At 54.8% G+C, this 25,659-nt stretch overlaps 1 protein-coding gene across 1 annotated transcript in view; it reads left to right on the plus strand.

The window, feature by feature from the left end:
* Window positions 1-25,659, plus strand: part of ATP2A3 (ATPase sarcoplasmic/endoplasmic reticulum Ca2+ transporting 3) — a 102,420-nt gene that overhangs the window by 16,433 nt on the left and 60,328 nt on the right. The window contains 8 exon segments of the mRNA XM_020964709.2: window positions 8,364-8,381; window positions 9,197-9,279; window positions 14,982-15,086; window positions 15,623-15,761; window positions 20,436-20,516; window positions 22,051-22,136; window positions 23,368-23,391; window positions 23,393-23,833. Of these exon segments, the coding sequence (XP_020820368.1) occupies window positions 8,364-8,381; window positions 9,197-9,279; window positions 14,982-15,086; window positions 15,623-15,761; window positions 20,436-20,516; window positions 22,051-22,136; window positions 23,368-23,391; window positions 23,393-23,833 (977 nt within the window).

Genomic DNA, 25,659 nt, shown 5'->3' on the forward strand with positions numbered 1-25,659 from the left:
CATTATCCCCCAGCCCACATCTCTCATATGCAAGGATAGCATGAGAGACTGTGTCAAATGCCTTGGTCGAATTGAGATCTGCTGAACGAGCCTGCAGCATCTTCCTGACAGACCAGTCTAGTGACCCTGTCAGAGAGGGCAATGACCTTGGTTGGGCAGGGCTTGCTCCTGGCGAAGGCAGGCTACATCTTGGTGATCACTGCTTCCCTTTCTAAATGCTCACCAACCATTTCTTGAATAATATGGCTCAGAATTTGCCTGAAATTGAAGCCAACCTCTGTGGCCTATAATTTACAGGCCCTGTTCTCTTCTCTTTTCTGAAAGTCAGATCCACACTTGTCCTTCCTTCTCTCTGCTTTCTGCTGTGAATGAATGAATGAACAAGCTTTCACTTAGCCTTACCATGTGCCAGGCATGGTGCTAAGTACTGAAGACACAAGTACAGAAGAAGCACCACCCCTACCCTCAAGGAGCTTCCATTTGAGTAGGAGGAAACAGCAAATATATGGGCTGTGTGGTGAGGCTGTGATGAAGTCACAGGAATGAGTGAGTGGGGCCATAGGGCATCTGGCAATGCCCTCTCATCCAGGCACTGGAATGAAGAGCTTGTGATTAGATCCAGGCTGACCACACAAGTGGGCAGGCCAATCTCAGGTCATTTGGATCCAGTGAATTCTTGGGAACAGCAAGCAGAAGTGAGAAGAGGGAACTTGGAGTCTGGAGCCCTGTCTGGTGGGGAAGTGGGAGACACAGAGACATTCCCAAAGCAAGAGATAGAAAGCGGGAGGGGCACCCCAGGTCCATGGTGGCAGGAGTCTGGCATGGTCAAGGCCGAAGCTGGAGATCTGCCGGAGCCCCCCCAGAGGCAGGGCATCTCTCAGGGATCCCATGATGGCTTCTCAGTCTCACCCACCAGTTGTTTCAGGGCTAATGATCAGAACCCCGGAAGGGCAGCTTGGCCGTCTTTCCTTCTCTCCTTGTGCTTAAAGGGGATCCTTTATTCACTTAAACTCAAGATTTAAGGCATTGGGAGGGGATGTCAGAGGTGACTGCTTCCTCTGGAAACCCCACGGTTGTGTTCCTGCCGAGTGGGTGTCCATCCATTGGTAAATGCCGCAGAAGCGGCAAGGACGGGGAGCTTCTGGCTCCTCTCTGCTCTCACAGGCTGTCATCATCCTCACCCCTGAGACACAGTCCTAGCTATTCTTTGAGCTTTCTCAAGTCCCGAGCCAAGCATCTTGTCAGGGCATCTTGCTTTGTCCCCAATTCCTCCAACACCTTCTTCTACAGCTCATTTCCACACCTGCCTTCCAGGAAAGAGACCTGCCGATGTCCACATCTCCACTCCTGCCCTTTGACTTTCCAGCCCCAAACTGATCTCTCTGATCACTGCCCCCCCCCCATCTGTGCTGTCTCCTGGGACAGTGTCTTTGGGAGCAAGGACTATCTACTTCTGTATTTGTATCTGCAGTGCTTCTTACAGTGTCTGGCCCATAGTAGGTACTTAATGCCCTCTTTTTTTCTTTCTTTCTTTCTTTCCTTCTTCCCTCCCTCCCTCCCTTCCTTTCCTCCTTCCTCCCTTTTTTCCTTCCTTCCTCCTTCACTCCCTCCCTTCCTTCCTTCCCTCCTTCCTCCTTCCTCCCTCTCTCCTTTCCTTCCTTCCCTCCTTCCTCCCTTTTTTCCTTTCTTCTTCCCTCCCTTCCTCCCTGCCTCCCTCCCTCCCTTCCTTCTCTCTTTGCTTCCTCCCTTCCCCTCTTTACAAATTCTGAGTTGGACAGTGAGTACCCTGTACAGCCACATCACTCTCTTTAGACACCTGGGACCTAGCAATGTTTGGCAGTCTTCCGGTGTTTGCAGGAAGGTGCTATGGAGGAGAGATTAGGCCTGTGTGTTTGGCCCCAGAGGGCAGAGCTGGGCAGCAGAAGGCTGCAGAGATGTTAGCTCAGCAGAGCACCCTTGGAGCTCTTCAAAAGTAGGATGAACTGCCTGTGGGGGTCCTGAGTTCTTGATCTGGGGGCTGGATAACCCCTGCCTAGCTAGGGATGCTTAAGGGCTTCCTACTCTCTTGAGGCTTAGTCGAGATGGCTTTGGAGACCCTTCCCTCTCTAAGATTCTCGGACTAACATCTGTCTTCTTCCCATGCTCATGTCTTCTCTGACTTTGCCAGGGACACCAGGGAGCAGGGCTCTTGGCTAATTCCATGCCAGGTGATGGTGCCTCTGATTATAACAAGTGTGCCTCTGATCACCCTCGCTGCTGCTGTGCGACTCCTCACAGCCTGCCCCACCCCAACCCTCTGACCACTGGCCACTGTTCTGCTAAAGCAGTGACGAGTGCCTCAACATCATGCCCTCCCAATCCTCGCCAGCCCCACAGTGGAGCCAAGACAGGCGTCCGCTTCAGCTTGACAGCTTGGCATTTGGGACTGGTATGTCTTTTCCCGAATGACTGTGAGGGAATTCATGAAATGTGGCCATATTTGGTGCTGCCCCCAGAGGAGTTTCCAGGGATACCCGAAGTTTATTTCTGGCTTAATCTGCCACCTGGAAAAACCAGTGACTAAGAAGTGTTTGTCCTGAGTTTCCAACCTTGTATCATTTCACTGAAATCTCTTTCTTTAACAATGTTCTGTGGGAAGCAGGAGACCTGGGTGTTGTGCCCAGAGCAGTGCTAGTCAGCCCTGACCATGCCCAGCAGCTTACACAGGGAGCTCCCCACATCCAGCTGTGTCACAGCAGAGAGCAGGGGACCTGTCAGCCCTGTTTGCAGCACACTCCGGGGGCTCTGAAGAGGTCCCCATCACCAGCTTCCTCTGGGGACAGGGCTTCAGATGCTGGGGTCGTTCCTGTGGCTAATGTTCATCGTCCTCTCAGCCATCATCTGATCCAAATGACCTGAGACCAGTATCAGTCTGGAGTTTGTCCATTTCTTCCACCTCTGCCTTCAAAGCAGCCCCCTCCAGGAAGGCCTCCTTGATTGCTCCAAGCAGCAATAAGTTTTCTTGCCTCTGCTCTCTTGTAGGCCTAGATCTCTGGGTCCTCCCTCCTGGACTGAGACTTTTCTGTCCTGTGGAACATCTGGCCTCTCCACGGGGGCACTGTGGGTATTGTTGTTAGCTGTGGGTATTGATTCCCAGCAATGCTCTGCACACAGTAGGTGTGAAGAAAGGCCTGATGAGGGAATGAATGAATGAATGGACGAATGAATGAATGCCTTTTCAGGTGTGGGAGCATCTAAAGTTGTTTCTAACCCTAAATCCATTTTATCCTGTGCAATATAGAGAGTGCTAGTCAAGGAGCTGGGAAGATCTGAATTCAAATCCAGCCTCAGATACTTACTAGCTATGTGACCCTGGGCAAGTCATTTTACCTCTATCTGCCTTAGTTTCCCCAAGTGTAAGATGGGAATCATAATAGCGCCTGTGTGTCAAGGTTGTTGTCAGGGTCAAATGAGATGAAACCTGTACAGCACTTGTACTGGACCAAGTGCACAGTAGGTGCTTAATGAACATTGTTTCTTTCCCTCACAGGCTACTCCATGACTTGTAGAGAAGGTCACATATGCAAAGGGCTCATGCACAGGGGGTGTGTGGCCAGGGCACAGATACTGGTGCTTGGGTCACCAGGGAGTACTCATCAAGAGTGTGGCACATAGGAGGCCCAAGTGGCTGGTGGACACCGCATACTGCTTCTGGTGGCATCCCTGCACGGCCACTGTCTGGGAGGTGTGAGCTCTTGGTCACTCTGCTGCTGTGTGAGGGGCCTCAGCTGGTTAGCCTCTTTGGGTACTCTCTAATGCTGCTCTCTGGGGTGTAGTGGCCAGAAAGTCTCTCCTTGAAAGGCTCTGCTCTGCTGAAGGCTCTGAGTCACTGTCCTCACACGGGCAGCCCTGGGTGAAGAGGAAGCTTCTGTTTGGACCTTTCTCTTGGGACCAGCCTAGAGGTCCTTGGTCTCAGACAACTTAGGGCATGAAAAATCCTGTTAATTCTTATTAACTTCCTAGTTATGAATGCCTTTTGGGGACTCTGCCCACCAAATACCACATTAGCTATTTGGGGACTGGAGCAACATGACTGCCTTTGATTCCAAGGTCCTGCCCGTGTGGCATGCAAATGTAGCAGGGAGCAAGAATAAAAGGGGGGGTTAAGTGGTCGGAACCACTGGCCCTTCCCCCATCTCCCATTCTAGCCTTTGTTACGTGTGTCTGCAGCAACAAAGACCCTGACTTCTGAGCTGCATTTGCCCAGCTGGAACCACTTCCCTCTCCTACTCTCCCTGCATTCACATTACTCCCCTTTCACAAATTCTGCAAGCCAGCCGACTTTGGTCTGTTTCTGTCTCCTGAACTCAGAATTCTCTCTCCCACCTTAGCGCCTTTGCATCAGCCAGTCCCAATGCCCAGATGGCCTCCCTCCTTACCTGTGCCTTTTAGAATTCCAAGGTCCAACGCAGGTGCTGCCTCTTAGCCAAGCTGTCCCCCTGAGCAGTTCCAGGGGAGGGAGCCCTTGGCATTTGCCTACTCTGTGTCTGTGTTTTCTTCCCTCCCTCAACTACGAGCAGCCTGAACACAGGGGCTGTTCCATTTCTGTCCTTGTGACTGGTGCTGGGCAGAGCCTTGGACACACTCGCTGCTTAGTAAATGGGCCCTACCCAAGTTACTGAGTAGGGGTTAGAAGTGGACATGAGGGGCCAGGGAGAACCCCCAAATGAGCTGGCGTCCAGACTGGCTCAGTGCTGGGGCTCTGTGGGCCAGCTTCAGGAAAGGTGCCCTTGCCTTCCCATGAGCATCTCAGCAAATGGTGAGGAGGTCCCCTCCTTTGCCAGGCCTCCCGACAATGCAGAAGATGCCAATGTGGGGAGGGCACTTATAGAGGACCCCTCCTGCTCCGATTCTTACTTATTCTTCATGACTCCATTCATTCATTCGACCAGCATTTATTAAACACTTGCTGTGTGCTGGTCTTATTCTAGGTGCTGCAGAGAAAAAAGATGAAAGGAAACAGTCCCTGCCCTCAAGGAGCCTGTATTGCATGGGAGGAAATAGCACAGATGGGAGGGTGGTAATAAGCGTTTATTAAGCACCAACCGTTGCCAGACACTGTACTTACCACTTTACAATTATCCTATTTGACCCTCACAATAACTTTCTAAAGTAGGTGCTATTATCTCCACTTCACATTTGAGGAAACTGAGGCAGACAGCGATTAAGTGACTTGCCAAGGTCACCCAGCTAGTATCTGAGTGCAAATTTGAACTCGAGTCCAACTGACCTGACTCCAGGCTAGTAGTGTTCTAGCACTGTTCCACCAAAGTGCCTTTGTGGAAATAATACAGGCACACAGGGCAAATGTGAGGTAACTAGGACCCAGGAAGGAGCTGGCCCTGAATGGCGCTCTGAAGGGAGATAAGGATTAGCAGAGGTGGTGGTGATGGCAGGCATGAGGGACAGCTTGTGCAAAGGTGCCAAGGCAGGAGATGAACTATTGTGAAGGAGGAAGAAGGCCAGTTTGACTGGACCCAAGATGACAGAGGAGAGGAGTGGGTAACAATCGGACTGGAGAGAGGGGCTTGGTGGCCTGGGGAGCACCTCCAAAGCCAACAGAAGCATTTACTCTTGACTCCCTTGGAGTTCACGGCTGTAGGGAGTGGTGCAGTCTGACCCCCACTTTAGCATCTGAGGGGAGGCTGCATCAGGGAGGCAGGGAGACTAGTCAGGAGGTCACTGAGGAGATGAAGGCCTGGGCTGGCCTGGGGGGCTGCGTGAACAGAGAGAAGGTGCCAAAGAGAGGATCACCATTTCCTCATAGGAACTGCAGGCCCTGTAGCCTCCATCCTCAGATGGGTCTGCTCTGACAGCCTGGCTGCTGGAGTGCTGGGGCTTGGACCACGGTGTTTATGTCGACATGTGATGCTCTGTCTCACTTTCTGGTGGAATGAGCAGCAATAAGGCATAGGGGGAGGCTGCAGAACCCAGCCCCGGGCCCCCAGGCTGGTCTGCCTTATGGGGGCTGCTTGGGTAGTAGTGGTTCAATCTGTGGGGGCTCTGTTGTCATGCCAACCTGGGGTCTAGATTTCCTGAGATAATGGAGATGTTGAATGTATTTTTTTTCAATAGAGGCATACAGCTCGAAGCCATCTGTATGCATCAAATGGTGAAGGAGAGGTTTTGATTCAAATCGCTCTTTTGTTCAGAAGTCACATGTCTCAGAAGAGCCAATCATGGATTGTAGACTCAGCAGGGCTCGAACTTCTCAAAGCATGCTGTTTTCTATTTTCCATCAGCTGTCCTTATCCGCCTTCTTCTTCCTCCAGTCTCCAATTCCTTTGCTCTGTAAGGCACCAGAACTGATCCGATTCATTGACCTGTTTATTTGACTCCTTGTATCATCTTGACATTGACCTTTACTTTCAACTGCTGATTAAGGGAATCCAGAATTTCTGATCTTTTTTGTTTTCCAACTATGGGGCCCCACCACTCTTTGGTCTCCTAGCATTGGACAAAGCGGATGGGGTTCAGGTTTCGATGGAACAGCCAGCTGGATACTGGCACATCTCTGAGGGCCTTTCGTGGGTCTTCAGTAGATTTGCAAGTTGTTTCTGCCATTTCAGTGCAGATCCTGTCCTTAGGAGTATGGCTAGCTTCCCCCTTTCCCATGAGCTCCTTAAGGTGCCATCAGCTGCTGCATCCACTCCTGTGGGCAAAGACTGTGGGAGAAGGCGTTGGTCATGATGGTTGTTTGGGAATGCTGGTTTGCCCCGTGGAGGTCTGCCACCTGGGTCACAAAGGGCTGTGGGAGTGGAACACAGGCTGGCGTCTCCTTCCTGCAAGATCCTCTGAGACACTGCATGGATTTTGTCCCCCATGTGGTCTGAGGCCCCATTTCAGGAGAAGGTTGTCAGCATCCTTGGGGTTTCCATCTTGTCCCCTTCTCCTATTTCATTCAATCCAGGCTTAGAGATAAAGGGATTGTTTGGGGTCACTCTATGATGGTTGGCCAAGCATTGCTGAGCAACGTGGAGCCCAGAGTGTGCTTGACAAAGATCGATTTGCTGTCTTGGCCCGGAGCTGGCAAGGCCTGTTTCTCGTTCTGGAATGATATAGTTAGCTCTGGTCCGTGATGAAGGCACTCACCTCCTCCGTCCATTTCCAGCAAGGAGGAAGTCTCGTCTTGGTATTCTGATTTGTTCTGGGTGGATGCCTATTAGCCCCCAAACAGGAAGAAGTGTCCCTCCCACTGGGGTCTTCCATATCAGGCTGGTCATTGTGGGGGACCCAGGGGCAGCCAGCCCTCAACCTGCTGTTGCCCCTTGGTTTCTTTGACAGCTAAGGGCAGGTGCATCATTATTGTTGGGGGGTCAGACCAAGCATTGGCAAGGCCAGAAGCTGCTTTGCTGGGTTTCAGGGTTTGTTCCAGGTCTTCTGGGCCTTGTGATGGTCTCAGGGGACATGGGGCCCCTTCCATGACTCTACAGGGCACTCCCTTTGTTTGCCCCTGCCCACAGTGCCCAGAGCATGGGCGAGCAGCCAGGCTTTTTATTATCACCGCCATCTTGTCCTCATCTTGTTCGATGGGACTCCTTGGACGAGTTGTTTCCATGGAACTCAGGGAGGCCTGGAGGACGCTGGCGACATGCTGAGCCTGGCGCCCCCACCTGGGCTTTCTTCTCCCACTGCAATGCTTTTTAAAAGCTTTTCATTTTCCAGAGCCTGAGAGCATGAATATTTTAAGAACCTACATTGTTATGATTCTCCTTCATGGCAGGAGTGTTCTCACAAGGGATCCCTTCAGTAAATCCCCTTTCTGTGCCTCTGGGGGTCCTGGAGGATGAAGGTCTGGGGTCTCAGGTCTGTCTGTGACCCTTGTTGAGAGGAGATGCTTCTCCTTCCCAGGGCTACTCCAAGCCTGCTTCCTCCATGAAGCTTCCCAAGACTGTCCCTCCAAGGGGGTTCCTCACTTTTTGTCTTCCATAAGGAGAAGTTAATTAACCGCCTACTAGATGCCAGGCACTTTATAAGTATAACCTCATTTGATTCTCACAACAACCCTACCAGGCAGGTGCTATTAGGATTCTCATTTTACAGATAAGGAAATTGAGGCAGAGAGAAGTGAAGTGACTGGCCCAATGTCCCACAGCTTGTAAACATCTGAGGCAGGATTTGAACTCAAGGCTTCCTACTCTGTGAGTGTGGAAACTCCTAGCAGCCCTGGTCCCTTTCTCCCATGCTTGTCATAGTGATTGGGGCATAAGAGGGGAAGCTGCTAGAAGGCAGGGCTGACTTTGCATCTCCTTCAGTGCCTTGCTCAGTAACATTCTCTTTTCTCTTTGCCGGTTTCTTTCCTGCACTTTGGCTGAAATCCCCAGAACTCCCAGCAGAGGAAGGTGCGTAAGTAGAGCTGACTGTTCTCTGAACTCGGTTGTTCGTGGCTGGCCCAGGGGAGTGGGGAGCCCTGGGGGTGGGGCACGGCCCCACCTCTGGCCGAAGCCTGGCGACTCATCCTCCCCCTCCCACAGAGGGTTTGGCTGCCTTGCTATGGAGAGGTCTTTCACCAATCCAAGCCTCTCTAGATGGCGAGGGGTCAGGTGATCAGGGATGCAAAAAGGCCCTGGGCCTCAATGGGCCTCCACTGCTCAGTCAGAGGCCCACAGTCGATTTCTGATGAATTGCTTTGGCCTGTCCTGGTCCAGGAGACCTGATAATGAAATACCTCCCTTCTCTTCGTAGAGAAGAGACAGGGTCTACACTGCCTGCTGGCTGAAGTGTCTGTCCATCAGGAGGGAGGAGGGCTGAAGGAGCATGTCAGAACTGAGGGCATCAATAACCCTTTAATCATAATCTGATCATGATGACCGAGCCTCCCTTTATGGAGCACCTTAGCAAGACTGACACGCAGGACCTCACAGGATCCTCACACCAGCCCTGGGAGGTAGGGCTATTATTAGCCCCATTTTATAGGAAGCAAACAGGCTGAGACAATCTGACAGGGCCACACAGCTAGTGAGCATCTGAGGCAGGACTGGAACTCTGCTCCTCTGAACTCTGGTCCAGGGCTCTAACACTTTAGTGACAGATGTCAAACGGCCCTGTGGATTGGGGCTGGGGCTGGGACTGAGGCAGGCCTCTTCTCGCTGCTCTGCGGGAGCCCTGGGGTGCGGGGCCGTCCAGGCGCGTCTGGACAGGTCCCTTCGCTTTGCAGGGAAGTCCCTGTGGGAGCTGGTGCTGGAGCAGTTTGATGACCTCCTGGTGCGCATCCTCCTTCTGGCCGCCTTCGTGTCCTTTGTGAGTATGGCCAGTGGGGCTGCGGCCAAGGAGGGGACGGATGGGGGGGGGCGGGGCGGGGCGGGGGGCAGGGCGGCGCGTTGCAAGTGAGCGGCCAAGCCAAGGCATTGCCCTCTCAACCCCGCCCTGGCCCCCCTGCTGCCTTCCCTAGTTCTGTAGAGGGCACCCTAGACTGGTCCTGGGGCCTGTTCCTGTGAATCACAGGTCAGGGAGGTCTGTAGGCCGGCCTGGGCGGACCCTCCCCCTAGTGATATCCCCCCACCCCTCTTCAAGCTGTCAGTCGGGAGCGTTTACGTGCCAGGCGCTGGCAGCCACCTCTCTACTCCCCCCACCTGCTGTTGGCATGGGCACCTGCCGTCGTGCTGGGCCAGGTGGGGGCTCTGGGGACAGGCAGAACAGTCAATCCATTTGCCTGGGAAATGAGACGCTCCCTGGAGGGTGGGGCAGGTCATATTTTGGAGGAATAAGAAATCTCTGGGTAGCAGATCGTGCTGAAGCCCAGGTCACAGGCAAACAAGGCCAGTTAACAGGCAAAGAGATGCAAATGCCCCTCCCCCCCGCTGGCCCTTCCTCTCCCCCCCCCACTTGGCCCTTCCCTCTCCCTCCGGTCTGGCAGCCTGTTCCAGCGTCAAGCCCCAGACCCCACAGCCGGCCTCTAACCTTGGAGATGGAGGACATCCCTGCGGCCCTGATCCATCCCCCATCTCTCTAGTCCAAAGAAGAAGGCCTGCGCCTTGGGGTCCCCTCCGGAGGAAGGGGCTGGTCCTCACAAGCAGCGCAGCGCCCGGGCTCCTGGCTCTGGTCCTCCTCCAGCTCGCCCTGGCTCTCCCTTCCATCTGTCTCCCTTGCCCCGGCCTCTTGACCAATCACTAAGTTTGGTCCACCTGCCTCCACATTTCCTTCTCTCCGTGCACACAGCCACTACCCCAGGGATGTCCTCCCCTGCTCCACTGGCTCCCTATTGCGGCAGGATCAGATATTCATTCCTTCGCGGGGTGGCTCCAGCAGAGCTTCCTGTTGCATATCGTTCCCCTTCCTGCACTCTCTGATATAACCGAACTTGCTGCTGCTTTCTTTTTCCTTCTTCTAAACAAGTGTTCATTAAATGCCTACTATGTGCCAGGCACTGTGTTAAGTACTTTACAAAATCCTTCATTTTGAGGCAGCTGGGTGGCGTAGAGGAGTCAGGAGGACCTGAGTTCAAATGCGGCCTCAGACCAAACACTTGCCACTTACTAGCTGTGTGACCCTGGGCAATTGCTTAAGAAAAAAAACCAAAAAAAGCCCAAACAAGACAGAGCTCCCAGACCTTCTGTGATTCACGAACAGTCTCTTCAGGCTCATGCCTGGAATGCCCTCCCTCCACTCCTCGGCCTTTTGGAAACTTGATCTTCTTGCAAAGCTCATCGGCACCTTCTACATGAAGCTCTTCCTGATCCTTCTTCCTCCCCTCCCCCATGCTAGTTGCTTCCCCTGAGGAATTACCTTGTGTTTGGTTTTCTGTGTAAGTGTTATTTGCCCCATTAGATTATGAGCTCCTGAGGGCAGGGACTGTCCTTTTCCTTTCTCAGTGTCCCCAGGCTTGGCGCAGTGGAGGGCACGTGGTAGTGGCTTAATAAAGGTTTATTGACTGACTGCAAACTCCTGGCAGGCAGGGATTACCTCCCTTCTGGTTTTACAGCCTCAGCACCCAGGACAGGACAGCTTGCTGACTGCCTGATCTCACTCACCCCACAGCAGGGGTTCCCCTCTTTTCCTGGGTTAAGCTCTGTTCCCTGTCCAGAGCTCAGAGAGGGTGGGCAGAGAGCCCATGTTCCAGAAACATGATCTGGCTGGTTAACCATGTCAGGTAATAGGGAGTCAGTGAGGCTTTTGAGCAGAAGAGTAACTGAAAGTGACCTCCTCCAGAGAGGGAGACTATGCTTAGGTCTAATTCTGGAGCTGTCTAAGCCCCTCCCTCACAGAAACCAGGCTCAGGGTGTGTTGGGAGGTGGAGATCAGAACCTCCATCTTTGAATGGGAGGAAGGCCCGGTATGGAATCTAAGACTGCATGGACGGGACCACAGAGCTCCCTAAGCCCCGCTCCTCGTTTTAGGGAGGAGGGAATTGGTACCCAGGGATGGGTGTGTGTGTGTATATGACTTATCTAAGGTCATGTGTCTAAGCTATAGTAAGTAGCTGGGGGGGGGAGGTCAGGAAGAGCCCTACTGGGCTCTGCTCCTCCTCCTTGACCCTCTCACACTCCACCAGGAGAGCTTTGCCAGTCTGTGGCAGCTCTGCCAGGGAGGGAAGCAGGCCTTTTTGCAACTCAGAAATGGCTTTGCCCCCAAAAGTGTCAAGAATCAGTCACTGCGTGGTGGGGAGGCAGGGGCAGTGATAGACTGAACCTAAACCTGAGCTTCTGGCTCTGTTTTCACTGACATGACCCTTGATCAGTCTTCTTTAGCCCCAGTGCCTTCTCCATGGGGCTCTTCATGGTCCAGTGGGAAGAGCACTGGGTTGCGGGTCCAGAGAAATGGGTTGAAATCCTGGCTCTGCGGCTTATTATCTGTATGGCCTCAGGCTAGGCACTGAACCTCTTTGGAAGACTCATTTTCCTCATCTGAAAACTGAGGGGGTTGGACCCGGGACCTCTGGGGTCCCTTTCAGCTTTCACCTAAGATTAGGGTTCTGTGAAATACCATCTGAACATAATTTAGAATGGGCTTATAGCCAGGTTTTTTATTATTTAGTGACTGTCTCTTGCCTCTCCAACTAGACTGTGACCTCCTTGAATCAGGGACTGTGGCTTCCCCCACTGGGCCCAACACAGAGTTGGGCATCATGGTAAAGACATAGCTTGATATGCAGAGGAGAAAATAGACTGGACAGCTCCAGGAGGGCAGGCAGAGAGCCTGAGGAGAGCCCTGCTTCTGTGTCCCCCTCAGGGATAATGCCCAAGGAGGGAGAGCTCTTGAGAGTTGCCTTTGTCCTGGTGCTGCGTCCGTGTGAATGTGCCAGTTTATGTCTATGCTGATGTCTGCCTGCTCGTAAGTACCTGTGCTTGTGTCTATCTATACATCTGTTTGTTTGTATCTGTATCTATGTCAATGTCTGCATTTGTATCTATGTTTGTATCTGTCTGTATCTGCTTCTGTCTGTCTGTCAATATCTGTCTCTATCTGTGTCTGCGCCTGTTTTTTCCAATGTCTGTTATTTATCTATTTGTATATTTATCTATGTCTGTGTCTCTGTGTCAATGTCTTTGTCTGTATCTATGTTTGTATCTGCTTTTGTGTCTGTGTCAATGTCTGTGTCTAAACCTATGTCCGCGCCTGCTTTTGTCAATGTTTATGTTTGTATCTATGACTGAATCTGTGTCTGTGTCTGTCTGTGTCTGAATCTGTGTCTCTGCCAGTCTTTGTCAATATCTACATTGGTATCTGTGTCTATGTTAATGTCTATGTTCTGTATCTATGTATCTGCTTCTGTGTCTGTCTGTGTCAGTGTCTGTGTCAATGTCTGTGTTGGTATCTATGTCTGTGTCTGTCTATGTCTGAATCTGTGTCTGTGCCTGTCTTTGTCAATGTCTATGTCTGAATCTGTGTCTGTGTCTATCTGTGTCAATGTCTGTGTCTCTGCCAATCTTTGTCAATATCTATGTTGGTATCTGTGTCTATGTCAATGTCTGTACCTATGTTTGTATCTGTCTGTATCTGCTTCTGTGTCTCTCTGTGTCAATGTCTGTGTCTGAATCTGTGTCTGCTCCTGTCTTTGTCAATGTCTGTGTCTATGTCCATGTGTCAGTGCCTGCCTGTGTCTGTATCTGTATCAGTCTGTATCTATATCTGTGTCTGTCTGTGCCTGTGTTTTTGTTTGCGTTTCTGTCTATCTGTATCTATGTCCATGTCTGAGTCCATATCCATGTCTCAACCCCTCTTAATGCCAGTACCTTCTCTCTGTTAATTATTTCCCATTTATCTTGTAATATATAGCTTGCTTTGTATCTATTTGTTTGCATATTGTCCCCTCAATTAGACTGCAAACTCCTTGAGGGCAAGAACTTTTTGTGTCACCAACACTTATTACAGCACCTGGCACATAGTAGGTCATTAATAAATGTTTATTGATTGATTGAAGTCTATGTCCACATCTGTGTCTGTGTCTGTGTGAATAAAGATATGGTTAAACTTGGAGTCATGGGACCTGAGTTTGAATCCAGGCTGTCACTTAATCCTGTGTGACTTTGGACAAGTTATTTCTCTTCTCTGAACTTCAGTTCCCTCATCTGTTAAATGAGGGGATGGGACTGGCTGACCTTTGAGGCTCCCCAGCCCCATGGTCTATGTGTTTACCCCTGTAGCTTTCTGGGACATATATTGAAAATGGACCAGCCAGGACCCCACCCCACACACACCTGCAGTATTGTCCTTGCAAGGCACCAAGGGCAAACAAAGGGATTCATGGCATGCCCTCCCACCCTGGTGGCCACACCCAGCTGCCTGGCCTCTTCCTGTCCCTTTCCCTAACTCCACAGGCATCTGTTTGCATCCAGCCAAGGCCTGTGATGTCTGTGAGGCTGGTCAACCTTTACATGGTGACAGGGGGGGCGGTGGAGTCAGGGCATTTGCGTTTGACCCACCCTGACTTTAATTTGCTTTCATTGAATTTTGCTGGGTTCTACTTCCTCCTCCCTCCCTGCCCCTCTCTCCCCAGCCCAGCCCTGCAGTGATGAGGCTGGACTTTGACCTCAGAGATCCCTCCTAGCCCTGGCATTCTTGGAGCTCCCGGAAGGTCCTCCCTGGGGCCTCCACCTCTCTAATCCTGGTCCTCAGAGCCCAGCTTCCTCCATGAAGCCCTCTTTGGATGCTCCAAGCCCCTCCTATACTGGGGTCTGGGCTCCTGTGGCTCATTGGTCTTCTGATCTCTGTTCTTGTATATGCCCCTCAGTCACTGGCTGGGGGCTGTCTGGGGCCTGGCTTAGCAGCTGCTGGGACTCCAGTCTGTATTTTCTGTCTGGCTGCATTGAACCTCCTCTGTCCTTGGGAGCCTTCCCCCCAACCCCCTCCTGGGCAGTCTTTGGGTCCTTATTCCTGGCCCCCAGAGGCTGCCAGGCCTCTGGCTCTGCCGAGTCTCTCGTAGGTATCCAGGCTGAGGCTGAGTGGGACCCTGAGGGTGGGGTTGGGTGGCTGGTGTTTGTCTGCTGTGAGTCACTGTGGGAGAGACCTTGGGGGTGAGGGCTGGGGACACTGACACCAGGGGATGGCTCACATCAAGGTCAAGCTTGGAGTATTCTAGGGCAGTGCTGTCAGGCTAGTGCAAAGCTTTATCATCCATTTGACAGATGAGGAAACTGAGGAAATGAAGTGGTGATAGACAATGTGCCCAGGGATGCCAGCTAGGAAGCATCCAGTGTGGGAGGCAGGGGAGCTGCTGCTCCCTGATGGTCCTCAGAGGCTGAGACCCAGAGAAGGAAGGCCTGTGGCCAGGGGTGCCCAGCAGGTCAGCAGAAGAGGCTCAGCCAAAGGGCTGTGGGCTCCTTTCTCCTGGGGCCATTCTTAGCCACCTGGGATTTAGAGTTGGGCCCTGCCCGGGCTGGAGCTTCTTTGCCCAGGCAGGTTCTAGCTTTGTTTCGGGCTGCTGATGGCCTCCATTGCCTCTGGCTCACCTGTGGGCTCATGTGTATTCAAGCATGTGTGTGTACCTGCTTCTGTCTCTGCAGATCCTGGCCTGGTTTGAGGAGGGCGAGGAGACCGTAACAGCCTTTGTTGAGCCCATGGTGATCATCCTTATTCTCATCGCCAATGCTGTCGTGGGGGTGTGGCAGGTGGGTAAGGGGCATGGATGTCAGAGTGGGGTAAGCAGGGGCCCCCTGAGGTTTGCCTTCAAGGCTGGTAGCAGGCTGGACAGACAGGGCTCAGAGGGGGCCTCTCTCCGCCCCCAAAGGACCGTGTGATCTGTGCCACAGTGTCTGGGTGCCAGCCTGTGCCGAGGCCCCTCCGAGGCTGATCGATGGATGGAACCAGCCTTGAGGGCAGGTAGCCTGGGTATTCCAGGGTGGCCCCCGGTGATGGGGAAGGTCTGCTGGTGCAGGAGCCCTTCCTTCCTCCCTGGCCAGTCTCCTTGGCCCCCAGGGCTCTTCGAATCAACCAGACCCAGCCATGCTGATGTTCCTTGAGGGATGTTGGTGGCCTTTGTCCTGGGACATCACTTCCCTTCTTGTCCCCAGTGCTGCTCCCAGCTGAAACTGGAGCAAGCAGTGTGGCCCATCCCCATTCTGAGCCTCTGCTTGGAGGGGCTGGCCCCCACTCCTCATCCCCCACCCCCACTAGGATCCTGACCAGGATCTGCCTGTTCTGGCAGGAGAGGAATGCAGAAAGTGCCATTGAGGCTCTGAAGGAATATGAGCCTGAGATGGGGAAGGTGATCCGAATGGACCGCAAGGGTGTGCAGAGGATACGGGCTCGGGATATTGTCCCTGGAGACATCGTAGAAGTGGCAGGTATGGGGAAGGGCTAGGTGTGTGCGTGCGTGTGTGTGTGTGTGTGTGTGTGTGCACGTGTGTGAGTACTTGTGTGTGAGTGCATGTATATGTGTGCGAGTGTATGTACGTGGGTACACATGCACACGTACATGTGGGAGGGTCCCTGCAGAGGCCCGTTGTGATCTCTCAGCTCCTTCCCAGTTGTAAGTTGGAATAGAGCAGGGGCCCTGAGCTCTGTCCCCCGCAGGCACAGGGCAGCTGCACACTTGTCAGAGTGTGTGTTTACAGAGAGGACAGAGCCTAAAGGAGGGCTGGTTCCATGGCTCCTCTTAAGTTAGGCTTACAGGTTCTAGCAGCACCCTCAGGACGCCCCATCCTCTCTGGGGCTGACCCTTGGGTCCCTGCTGAGCCCTGGGCCCCAGCGCTCCTGGCCCTAGCGTCCTTAGCCCAGCCCGGCCCTTCAAGAGACAGCAGGGGGCTGGCTGAGCAGGGGCCTCCCAGGGTCCATCATGCCCCACTCTGGCTGCTCTTTATTCCACTGAGATTTCAGAACTGTTGGATGGACCAGGGGAATCCCTGCAGACTTTCCTTCTGAGAGAGCACGTCCTGATGTTGGTCCTCAGTGCAGCCCGTGGGACACGCCTCTTTACCTCTGTGAAGATATGCTAGTTCTCGACCCTGGACCCTGGGTTGAGAGGCCTGTGGCCCTGAGAGCAGCCAGAGGCAGCTGACTGACCTGCCATGATGCTCTGGAAAGGGGGGGTAGCTGCCCCTCATCTTCCCAGAATCTCCGGTGCAGCTGTAAGATCCCTGGGCAGCAAGAGGGCGGATTCCCTCCCAGGGCCAGCTGGTGAGACTGCAGGAGCTGGGGGAGGGAGGCCCTGGAGCCTGGAGTCCAAAGGAGGAAGTCATGAGGAGTGGCAGGTTGGAGGGGGCGGACACAGAGAACCTAGGGGCCCCCAGCTGGAACCTGGAGCTGTCTGGGCACCTGCCTTGCTCTTGATTATTTTAAGGCCAGGGGTCAAGAAAGTCATCCCCCAGCCTCCAAGAAATGTCCTTGCCGCCCTTGGCAGAGGCCAGGGGAGGCAAAGACCATTTTTCTGGCCTTGGAAGGTCAAGTGGAGGCAGGGGGAGGAAATCGGTCACCCTGTGGGTCATTTGTGAGCCTCTTGGCCTTTCTCAGATTGGGATGGTAGATGACCCTCCTTGTCTAGGTTTGGTAAACCCCTTCCTGGGTGCCTACACAGCCCCAGGCCCAGGTAAACGGTCCCTTCCTCACTGGTTCATAGGGGTGGCTACACAGCCCCATGGCCAGGTAAACGGTCCCTTCCTCACTGGTTCATAGGGGTGCCTATACAGCCCCAGGCCCAGGTAAACGGTCCCTTCCTCACTGGTTCATAGGGGTGCTTACACAGTCCTAAGGCCAGGTAAACAGTCCCTTCCTCACTGGTTCATAGGGGTGGCTATACAGCCCCAGGCCCAGGTAAACGGTCCCTTCCTCACTGGTTCATAGCGGTGCTTACATAGCCCCATGGCCAGGTAAACGGTCTCTTCCTGAATGGTCCAGCAGGTGGTTTACATGGCCCCAGGGCCATGTTGGGCCCACTGGGAAGTCTCAGATTCTGGGACTGGTGCAGAGTTCTCAGCCTGGTGGGGAGAGCAGGACCCTGGACAGACCTGGAAGGGCCAAGGTGCCTGATGTTTGTCCTGGCCAAGGGTGGACTCCTGACCTTTGGGTCTGTCCTGGATGAGACTGATATAGGACAGGAATCTTGGCCCAGCCAAGGCTAACAATGTTGGCTTTGGACCTGAGGCCATTTTGGGTCTTCCCGAGCCCTGCCTCAGTGTGGCCCTCTCTGGGGAGTGCCTGCAGTGTGGAGCCCACCCGTCAATACCGTATAGTGTCTGGCCTCACCAAGGGGCAGGGAAGCCCACAGCCCCTGAACAGGAGCTGTCACAGTCAGCAGTGGGTAGAGGGGCATGGGCTGAGGAAGGAGTCTTAGATCTGCCCCTGGGTGTTGCTTCCTGAGCCCCTCCCTGACGTCTTCTCCCAGAGAAGCTGCCTCAGGGACAGTGGGCAGAGGTGCCCTGGGCTGGGCGCCAGCAGCCTCCCCCTGGTGCTGCTTCCTGCTTCCCCTCCCCCTAGCTGTCCCCCAGCCCAGGTCTGATGCCTCTCCCAAGAGAAGCCGCCCAAGACCCAAGGAGTGAAGGAGGGGGGCTGGGTGTTTGCTATGGCGACAGCCAGTGTGGGGAGGGTTGTTAGCTCCCTGACAATGAGCTGCAGGGAAAGGTTTCCTCTGGCTGGTTCTCCTTCCTGCATCTGCAGGGCCTGCCTCACACTTTCCACTCACTTGACATAGCTGAGGCCCCAAGTCGTGACCTGAACCAAGCTGTTCATGTTTGAAAAGAGGAAAACACTGCCCCTCCCCCAGGCTCCCCCTTTCATTTCTGATTTCTATTCATGGCCAAGGGTGCCAGGGAGCAAGAGCTGAGGCTGCAGACCAGGGCCTTGAGCATCCACCCCCTCCGCCCCGCTCTTAATAGCCTGTCTCTGAGGCCAGTGCCTTCCCCAGTCTGGGCTGCCTCAGTTTCCTCCTCTGTTGTGATCTCTCGGTTCCTTCCCAGTTGTAAGTCTCTCTCTCCCCTAATCTCTGATCTCCATCCCTTTCTTTTTGGCACCTGTGGCCTTCCAAGACCAGCGAGTCCTGAGCCAACCTGCCATCCCTGCAGAAGGCCTGGCAGCATTGCCACCTGTCCTCTTTCCTGCCTTTCCTGGAGGCAGCAGGTCCTAGCGGGACATGCAGACAGGATTCTTGCTCCAAGCTGGGCATGCCTTGCCTTTCTCATGTAGAGCCTGGGGCCAGAATCTGTGTGCTTGGGAGGAGGCAGGGAAGCAGAGGCCTCAGCCCGGCCTTGGCTCTGGGTATCCCTCAGGCCTTGGGCCTGAGCCTTCTCCTCTTCCTTCTGTGCCATCTCTCCTCATCAGCTTCCATGGGTTCTGTGACCATCTCTAGGAGAGGGAGCCCCAGACCAATCTACCCTGCCCTCAGCCTTCTCCTAAGCTCCAGACTCACTGCACAAAGGGCCAAACCTGCTATCTCTGAGCTACCTCGGACTCACCACGTCCAAGGCAGAACTCTCCTCTTTAAATCCCCCCCTCTTCCCACTGTCCCTGATTCCTGCTGAGAGCCTGCCGTTCTCCCATTCTCCCCTTTCCTTTCCCAGCTCTCTCTCCTAGCCATGCTTGGTCCTGGCCTTCCTAACCCCCCAGGCTCTCTTGAGGATACCCCTCTTTCCTGGCTCAGCCTCCTTCAGGCCCTCATCCCCTCTCACTTGGACCATTTCTATGGGCCCCTCAATGTCCCCCTCTGGCCCTAGGCTCTCCAATCCATCCCTCACACGGCTGCCAGATGGAGATCCTTGAAGCATGGTTCTGACCGTATCATTCCCTGCTGTACCTAGGATAAGACATAGGCTTGTCTGTTTGGCCTTAAAAACCTTTTATTTTTTGGCTCTGGTGCATGGAGTGCTGGGCTTGGAACTGGAAGACATCTTCCTGAGTTCAAATTTGGCCTCCGATACTTATGAGTCGTGTGACCCTGGGCTAGTCACCTGTTTGCCCCTGTTTGCTCATCTATAAAATGAGCTGGAGGAGAAAATAGCAAGCCAGTCCCGTGTTGTTGCTAAGAAAACCCCAAAATGGGGTCATGGAGAGTGGAACATGACTGAAATGACTGAACAGCTACCACCCCCAGCCCCACCATGACCCTTTCCGTGGTTACTCCTTCGTGGACTCCACTGTCCTTCCGGGAGCTCCTTTGTGGACTCCATGCTCTGGCCAATGTAGCCTTTGGCCCATTGCACACACACAGTATTCCGCCTCCATCTTCATTACTTCGTACAGACTTCCTCTTCCCCTCCCTGCCCCCATCTCTGTCTCATAGATTTCAGCTCCCGGCCACGTTCTCCCCAAGACCTGTCAGGCACGTTCCAGAGCTGGTCTGTAGATTCTGTGCTTGGGGCTGGAGGACCTGGGGAGCAGTTGAGGCCGGGAGGTCTTGTACTGGGCAGCTCTCCAGTGCCCTGGAGCAGAGACTGTGGTCCAGTCCCTGCTAGTCTGAAGCCTGCAGCCAGAGAGTTCAGACCAAGAGGGAGCCTTTCCTTATGCCAACCTGCAGAGCCTTCCAGCCAGTTAACAGGGGCTCTGAGGCCAGCAGCAGTCTACTGGCACTCCAACCAGGGGCAAACCCATAGTTATGTTGTCCTGACCCAAACCCCAGGGCAGGTACTTGCAGAGCTCAGACTTTATACTATGCTGCTTTGAGCACACCGAAAGCTTTCTAGTCCCTAACCTGATCTACCTCTATGACCCTCAAAAAACACAGCCCTCAACAGAATTCAGCAATAGAATCTGGGGAATACAAAGCAGCACCCCCAAAGGCTCAGATATCCCCTCTAAAAGTGTGCAGAGCCCATGCCACAAGGCCACACAGTCTCCAGCCTGCCCCCGCCATTTTACAGAAGAGGAGAGAGGGGCCCAGGAGTGGAGGAAGACACCCACCCAAGTACATTCAGAGTTGGCAGCCAAGTTCAGGGAGGGTCCAGGGCTCCTGCTGCCCCAGAGAGAGGACCTGCGGGACAGGCATCCCTCCCTGACCCAGCCTCTTCTCTCATTCTCTCCCCTCCCTGAAGTTGGTGACAAGGTGCCGGCTGACATCCGCCTCATCGAGATCAAATCTACCACCCTGAGAGTTGATCAGTCCATCCTGACAGGTGAGGCTGTGGCCTGGGCGGTGGGGGGGGTGTAGTGGCAAATGCTGCCTGGGTGAGCGCCAAGGGGCAGCTCAGATGCCCTTTTCCATCGGTCATAGTCCACATGGGATCTGGCTCAGTGCTCAGTTTCTAGCCAGGTCCATCTCTGGTTACCTGCTCCTCTTGTGGGGTGGAGGGCAGGCCTGGGGCTGAGCTAGGGTCACTGGCTGGGGTCTGTTCTGGGCAGCAGCCCAGGGAGTGAGCGATCAGAGAGGTGGGACTGTGTCCTCTCCTAAGGAGGGAGCCTTCCTGGAGCATGCTCCCCTGCGTATTGGGAAACCAGGCTGCTCCATTGGAGGTGGCTGAGTGAACCGGGAAGGGACTGGGAGGTCCCCAGCAGCCTCCATGGTGGGCCTGAGATGTCCGCCTCTGACCTCCCAGGCCCAGGACCGCTTGGTCACTGATTCTGGCAGCTGTAGTTAGGTGAAGGGGCTGGGTCCAGGGGGCAGCTATAGGGAGGTAGGGGCAGATGCATCAAGACTCCAAGGAGAGTGGTGTGGGGACAGCCTGTTTGGACCCCATCAGGACGGCAGAAGCCCCGTCTGAGGCAGGGACTCATGGGGCATGATGAGAGGAGCAGTTAGAGCTGGAAAGAGGGGTCAGGCACGATTCCATAGACTGGGCCGGGACTCAGCTCGGCCAAGATCTGGGAGTCCAGCTATAAGACTTGGGCAAAGGAAGCTCATCTGGGCCTCGGGCCGACCAGGTGACATCTGGGATGTTTGCAGCAAAATCCTTCTGCATTCTGCAGCTCAGATTCAGCTCCTCTTACCTAGGGCAAGTCCAGGCAGGAAGCCTGCGCCAGGCCTGGGGCCAGGAGGGCTTCCCAGAGTGGCCCCAGTGACTCCTGATCCAAGGCTGGAGGCTGCTGGCCTCTACTGGTGGGCTGGAGGAGGCCTGGGCGCATAGGGTGGTCACAGGCAGGAGGAGGAGGTTGGGGCAGAGCAGCTGGACCTCAGGGGCTCAAATCCGAGCTGCACCTAACCAGGGCTCCTCTCCTGAGGCCATTCAGCCTCTGCTTGGAGCCTTCCAGGAACAGGGAGTTCACCCCTTCCCCAGCTGGCCAGGCCGCTCTGGGGCCCAAGTCTGTCCCTGTAGTTCTCCTCTCATTTTTTCCCTCCAGGACCAAGCCAATGAGGCTAATTCCTTCTCCAAGTGGCAGCCTTTCAGAGACTTGTACATGGCTCAAGGTGCCCATGAGCCTTCTCTTCACAAAAGAGGCTTTAAAGGAGCTCCCGCCTGGCATTCTACTGGGCAGGGAGGGGGCAAGGAAGGGACACAGGGTAGACAGCAGAAGAGAGATCAGATGCGGAGCCCCCTCACTGGACAGATGGGGAAATTGAGGCCTGCAGGAGTTACCTCTGGGCTCAGCCCACTTCTTGCCAGCAGCCCCTCAGCGTCCGAATCCCTGGTGGTGGTTTGGGAAGTGGGCAGTGCAAAGCTGTCCTTGCAGACTTCAGAAGTTTAGGGTGTGTGTATGTGTGTGTGTGCGCAGGTGAATCCATGTCTGTGCTCAAGCACACTGACCCCATCCCTGACCCCCGGGCTGTGAACCAGGACAAGAAGAATATGCTATTCTCGGTGAGTCTGTGTCCATGGTGGTGCTTGGGGCTCGGGGTGGGGCAGGAGGGCTGGAGGCAACTTCCAAAAGACAGAGCACCCGGGCCTTGCCCAAGACCCTGCCCCACTGAGGAAGAGTGGGCCAGGGCTAGGGATATTTGCTGTCCAGCCAGCTTCTCCACCCAGTCTGGGCCAGGGGGCCTAGCCCACCACTGGCACTGAGTGAGGCTCAGGGTTAGCCCCTGGGCCTTCAGCGTGAAGCGCTCCCTTCCCTAGAGACAGAGCAAGTGGGAGGGTCCTTACTATGCAGATAAAGGAACCTAGACTCTGAAAGGGTGGGCCATATGTCTGGGGTGATGACAGCTGCCGGGGAACCCCCTCTTTGGAGCCTTTGTGGGTCACAGCTCTTAGTTCGTACCAGTGCCATTTGGCTTGGGAAAGATGGAGCTGGGGGCCTAGAGCTACCCCCTCCTGCCTCTGACTGCTGCTGATCTGTGCTGGGGGGAGAGGCCCAGCCTAGGCGAGGTGGAAGACCGCTGGCTAGAAGATGGGGAGCCCCAGGTCTCTGACCCCATCTCAGCCACTCACTCCCTTTGGGGTCTTGGCCAAGGGTCTGCCTTCCTCTGGGCTTCCTCAGTTTCCTTCCCTGTAAAGTGATGAGGCTAGTGTCAATATCTTGGCCCTTCTGGCCCTGGTAGCTCAAGTACCTTTTGTGTGGCCTGCCAGAGCCCAGCCTCGAGTAGGGGCTCTGGACCTGTGTCTGCTCAGGCTGGGAGCACCTTTTGTAGTCATACCACGCAGGAGAAAAACCAGCTCTTGCCTTCCTGGGGCCCCTCAGTCCCACCTCATGACCCGGCTTGTTCAGGGCCAGGAGACAGAGCTTTAGAGGAGCCAGAGGTCCAGCTCCAACTCCCCCATTAGACAGATGAGGAGCCAGAAGCCCCTTCCCCGAGAAGAGTGACTTTAGGAGAGCCGAGTGTGAGCCTGGTCCACGACTCCAAATCTTAGGGCTCTGTCCCTCATCCCGGCGTCTGCTGCCTAGGATGCCTGGGGCTCCCCCTGTGGGGTCTGTCTTGTCATTGCAGCCCTGGGCAGGGGGTCTCATGGTCTGGGGGTTGTGTCCACACTCAATGCTGGAAAGCTCCGCAGGGCCAGAAGGGAGCGGTGCTGTCCACTGCCTCCCAAGGAGCGGGCTCTCCTCAGGGCAGGCTGGGGCCTCTCCCAGCAGTCACTGGGCACTCCTGGCTTCCAGGGCACCAACATCGCTTCGGGCAAGGGCCGTGGGCGTGGTCGTGGCTACTGGGGTCTACACGGAGATCGGTAAGATCCGCAACCAGATGGTGGCCACGGAGCCGGAGAAGACGCCGCTGCAGCAGAAGCTGGACGAGTTCAGCCAGCAGCTGTCCAAGGTTATCTCCATGATCTGTGTGGCGGTCTGGGCCATCAACATCAGCCACTTCAGCGACCCTGTCCACGGCGGCTCCTGGCTCCGCGGCGCCATCTACTACTTCAAAATTGCTGTGGCCTTGGCAGTGGCAGCCATTCCCGAAGGGCTCCCTGCCGTCATCACCACCTGCCTGGCGCTGGGCACCCGGCGCATGGCCAAGAAGAACGCCATTGTCCGCAGCTTGCCCTCTGTGGAGACCCTGGGCTGCACCTCTGTCATCTGCTCCGACAAGACTGGGACCCTGACCACCAACCAGATGTCTGTCTGCCGGGTAAGTGGCCACAGCATGGCTGCCTCCTCCTTTCTTGTCTGTCTCCGCGAGGAACCCTTCAACCTTGTGCTTGAGTTAGGCTGTGTCTGCAAAGGGCGTGTCTAGGCCATCGGCGGGTAGCTGGTGGTGCAGTGGCTACAGCGCCGGCCCTGGGGTCAGGAGGACCTGAGTTCAAGTGCGGCCTTGGACGCTAACTAGCTATGTGACTCTGGGCAAGCCAGTTCACCCTGTTTGCCTCAGTTTCCTCATCTGTAAAATGAGCTGGAGAAGGAAATGGCAAACCAGTGCAGTATCTCTGCCAAGAACACCCCCAATGGGGTCATGAAAAATCAGACACGTCTGAACAATAGCGGTTCATTGGGGTCAGGACTCAGGTAGGTGCCCAGCAAAGACTTCTGGCAGTGACTGACTGACTCAGTGTGGCCTGGAATGGGGAGGACCTGGGGTCTGGAAACCTCCTCCCCAAAGCGCACATGTTTGCTCTGGGCTGGGAAATCTGCATTTCCTAGAGGAGGGCTGGCCATCTTTGAGAGGTGGGGAGCAGCTTCCATGAAAGGAAGCTGGGGGAGGGAGGTGGGAGATGGCCATGTGGGCTCTTGCTGGTGTGGCCAGTCCATCCCAACTCTCAGGCTTTGGGGGCGCGGGCACTCCTTTGCCGCCCTCCCCCCCCGGCCCCAATAGACTTCCTTCTGTTTCTGGTTGGAAAATGAGGCCTCCAGCTTCTCCCAGCCCTCTGGTGTGATGGGACAGGGATCAAGGAGAGGAAGCCCAGCCCCAGCCTGACCAGCTAGTGCTCTGAGCCAGCCCTGAAGGGCTCGGCCAGAGGAGCGCGGTGGTGGTGGTGGCAGGGCTAGCTTTGGCATCTGGTTATGGCCTGTGCCTGTCCATCCGAACGCTGTGTGGGTGTGGGGGAGCTGCTGTGGCTGCGACAAGGCATTGGGACCGAGGGACCAAGACGCCAGTCTGGCCGTGAGCTCTTTGGGCAGTCAGCGGATAGGAGAGGAGAGATTTCCCAGCACCTTAAAGCGCCGTTCATGAAGCGACGCACTGGCTGCAAACTAGCCTTTCTAGTCCTCTAGAACGTCCCAAGGGACCTCCCTCCATGACCTCTGCTGGGAGGACCGTAAGTGACCCCCCCCTTAGGTGGCCTCTGTCCTTGCTCCCCTCAGCACCAATGCCGAGCCTCACTAGTGAGGGGTGCCAGGGGCCTCTGCGGAAGGCCAGAGACCCCAGGACTCAGCCGTCATTGTATTCCCCTCCCCGGGGCTGGTTTGGGTCGGTCCTTCCTGGCCACGACTGTAAGGGCAATGTCTCAGGGACAAATGTTTTCATGGGAAGCATATGTTTTCTTGACTTTAACAATCATGCTTTGAGTGTGAGCTGCTCCACGACGCCCCCTCCCTGCCCCCGCAGGACTTGGCCCGGTTCCTTCTTTCCTCCCTCGGGGGAGGGGGTGTTATTTGCTCTCCTTCCCTCTGACTCCTTCCCTGTTTGGAAAAGAGCTCAGAGCCTGGGCTCCACAGGTCTCCCGACTTTCTTCTGGGTGGGGTCCAGTTTCATCCATGGAGCCGTTGTTCTTGGGGGAGGGGACCTTGTTATTGCTCTTGCGTCCCCCTCACAGTGCCTAGCTCAGGGCTAGCGCACAGTTGGTGCTCAGTCTGGCCTGTGTCCATCACGGTCTGATTTCCTGGGAGCCCGGTTGACCTAGAGACAGTGGAACGAGCCGGTAGTGAGTTTGAAGAACTGCAGCATCATCCATATATCACCCATGAAGTGGAGGCACTTGGGATCTGAGATTAAAACCAAGACAAGTCCCTGCCCTTAGC

Source organism: Phascolarctos cinereus, unplaced genomic scaffold, assembly GCF_003287225.1.
Source record: "Phascolarctos cinereus isolate Bilbo 61053 unplaced genomic scaffold, phaCin_HiC Scaffold_7;HRSCAF=346, whole genome shotgun sequence".
Taxonomy (NCBI): domain Eukaryota; kingdom Metazoa; phylum Chordata; class Mammalia; order Diprotodontia; family Phascolarctidae; genus Phascolarctos; species Phascolarctos cinereus.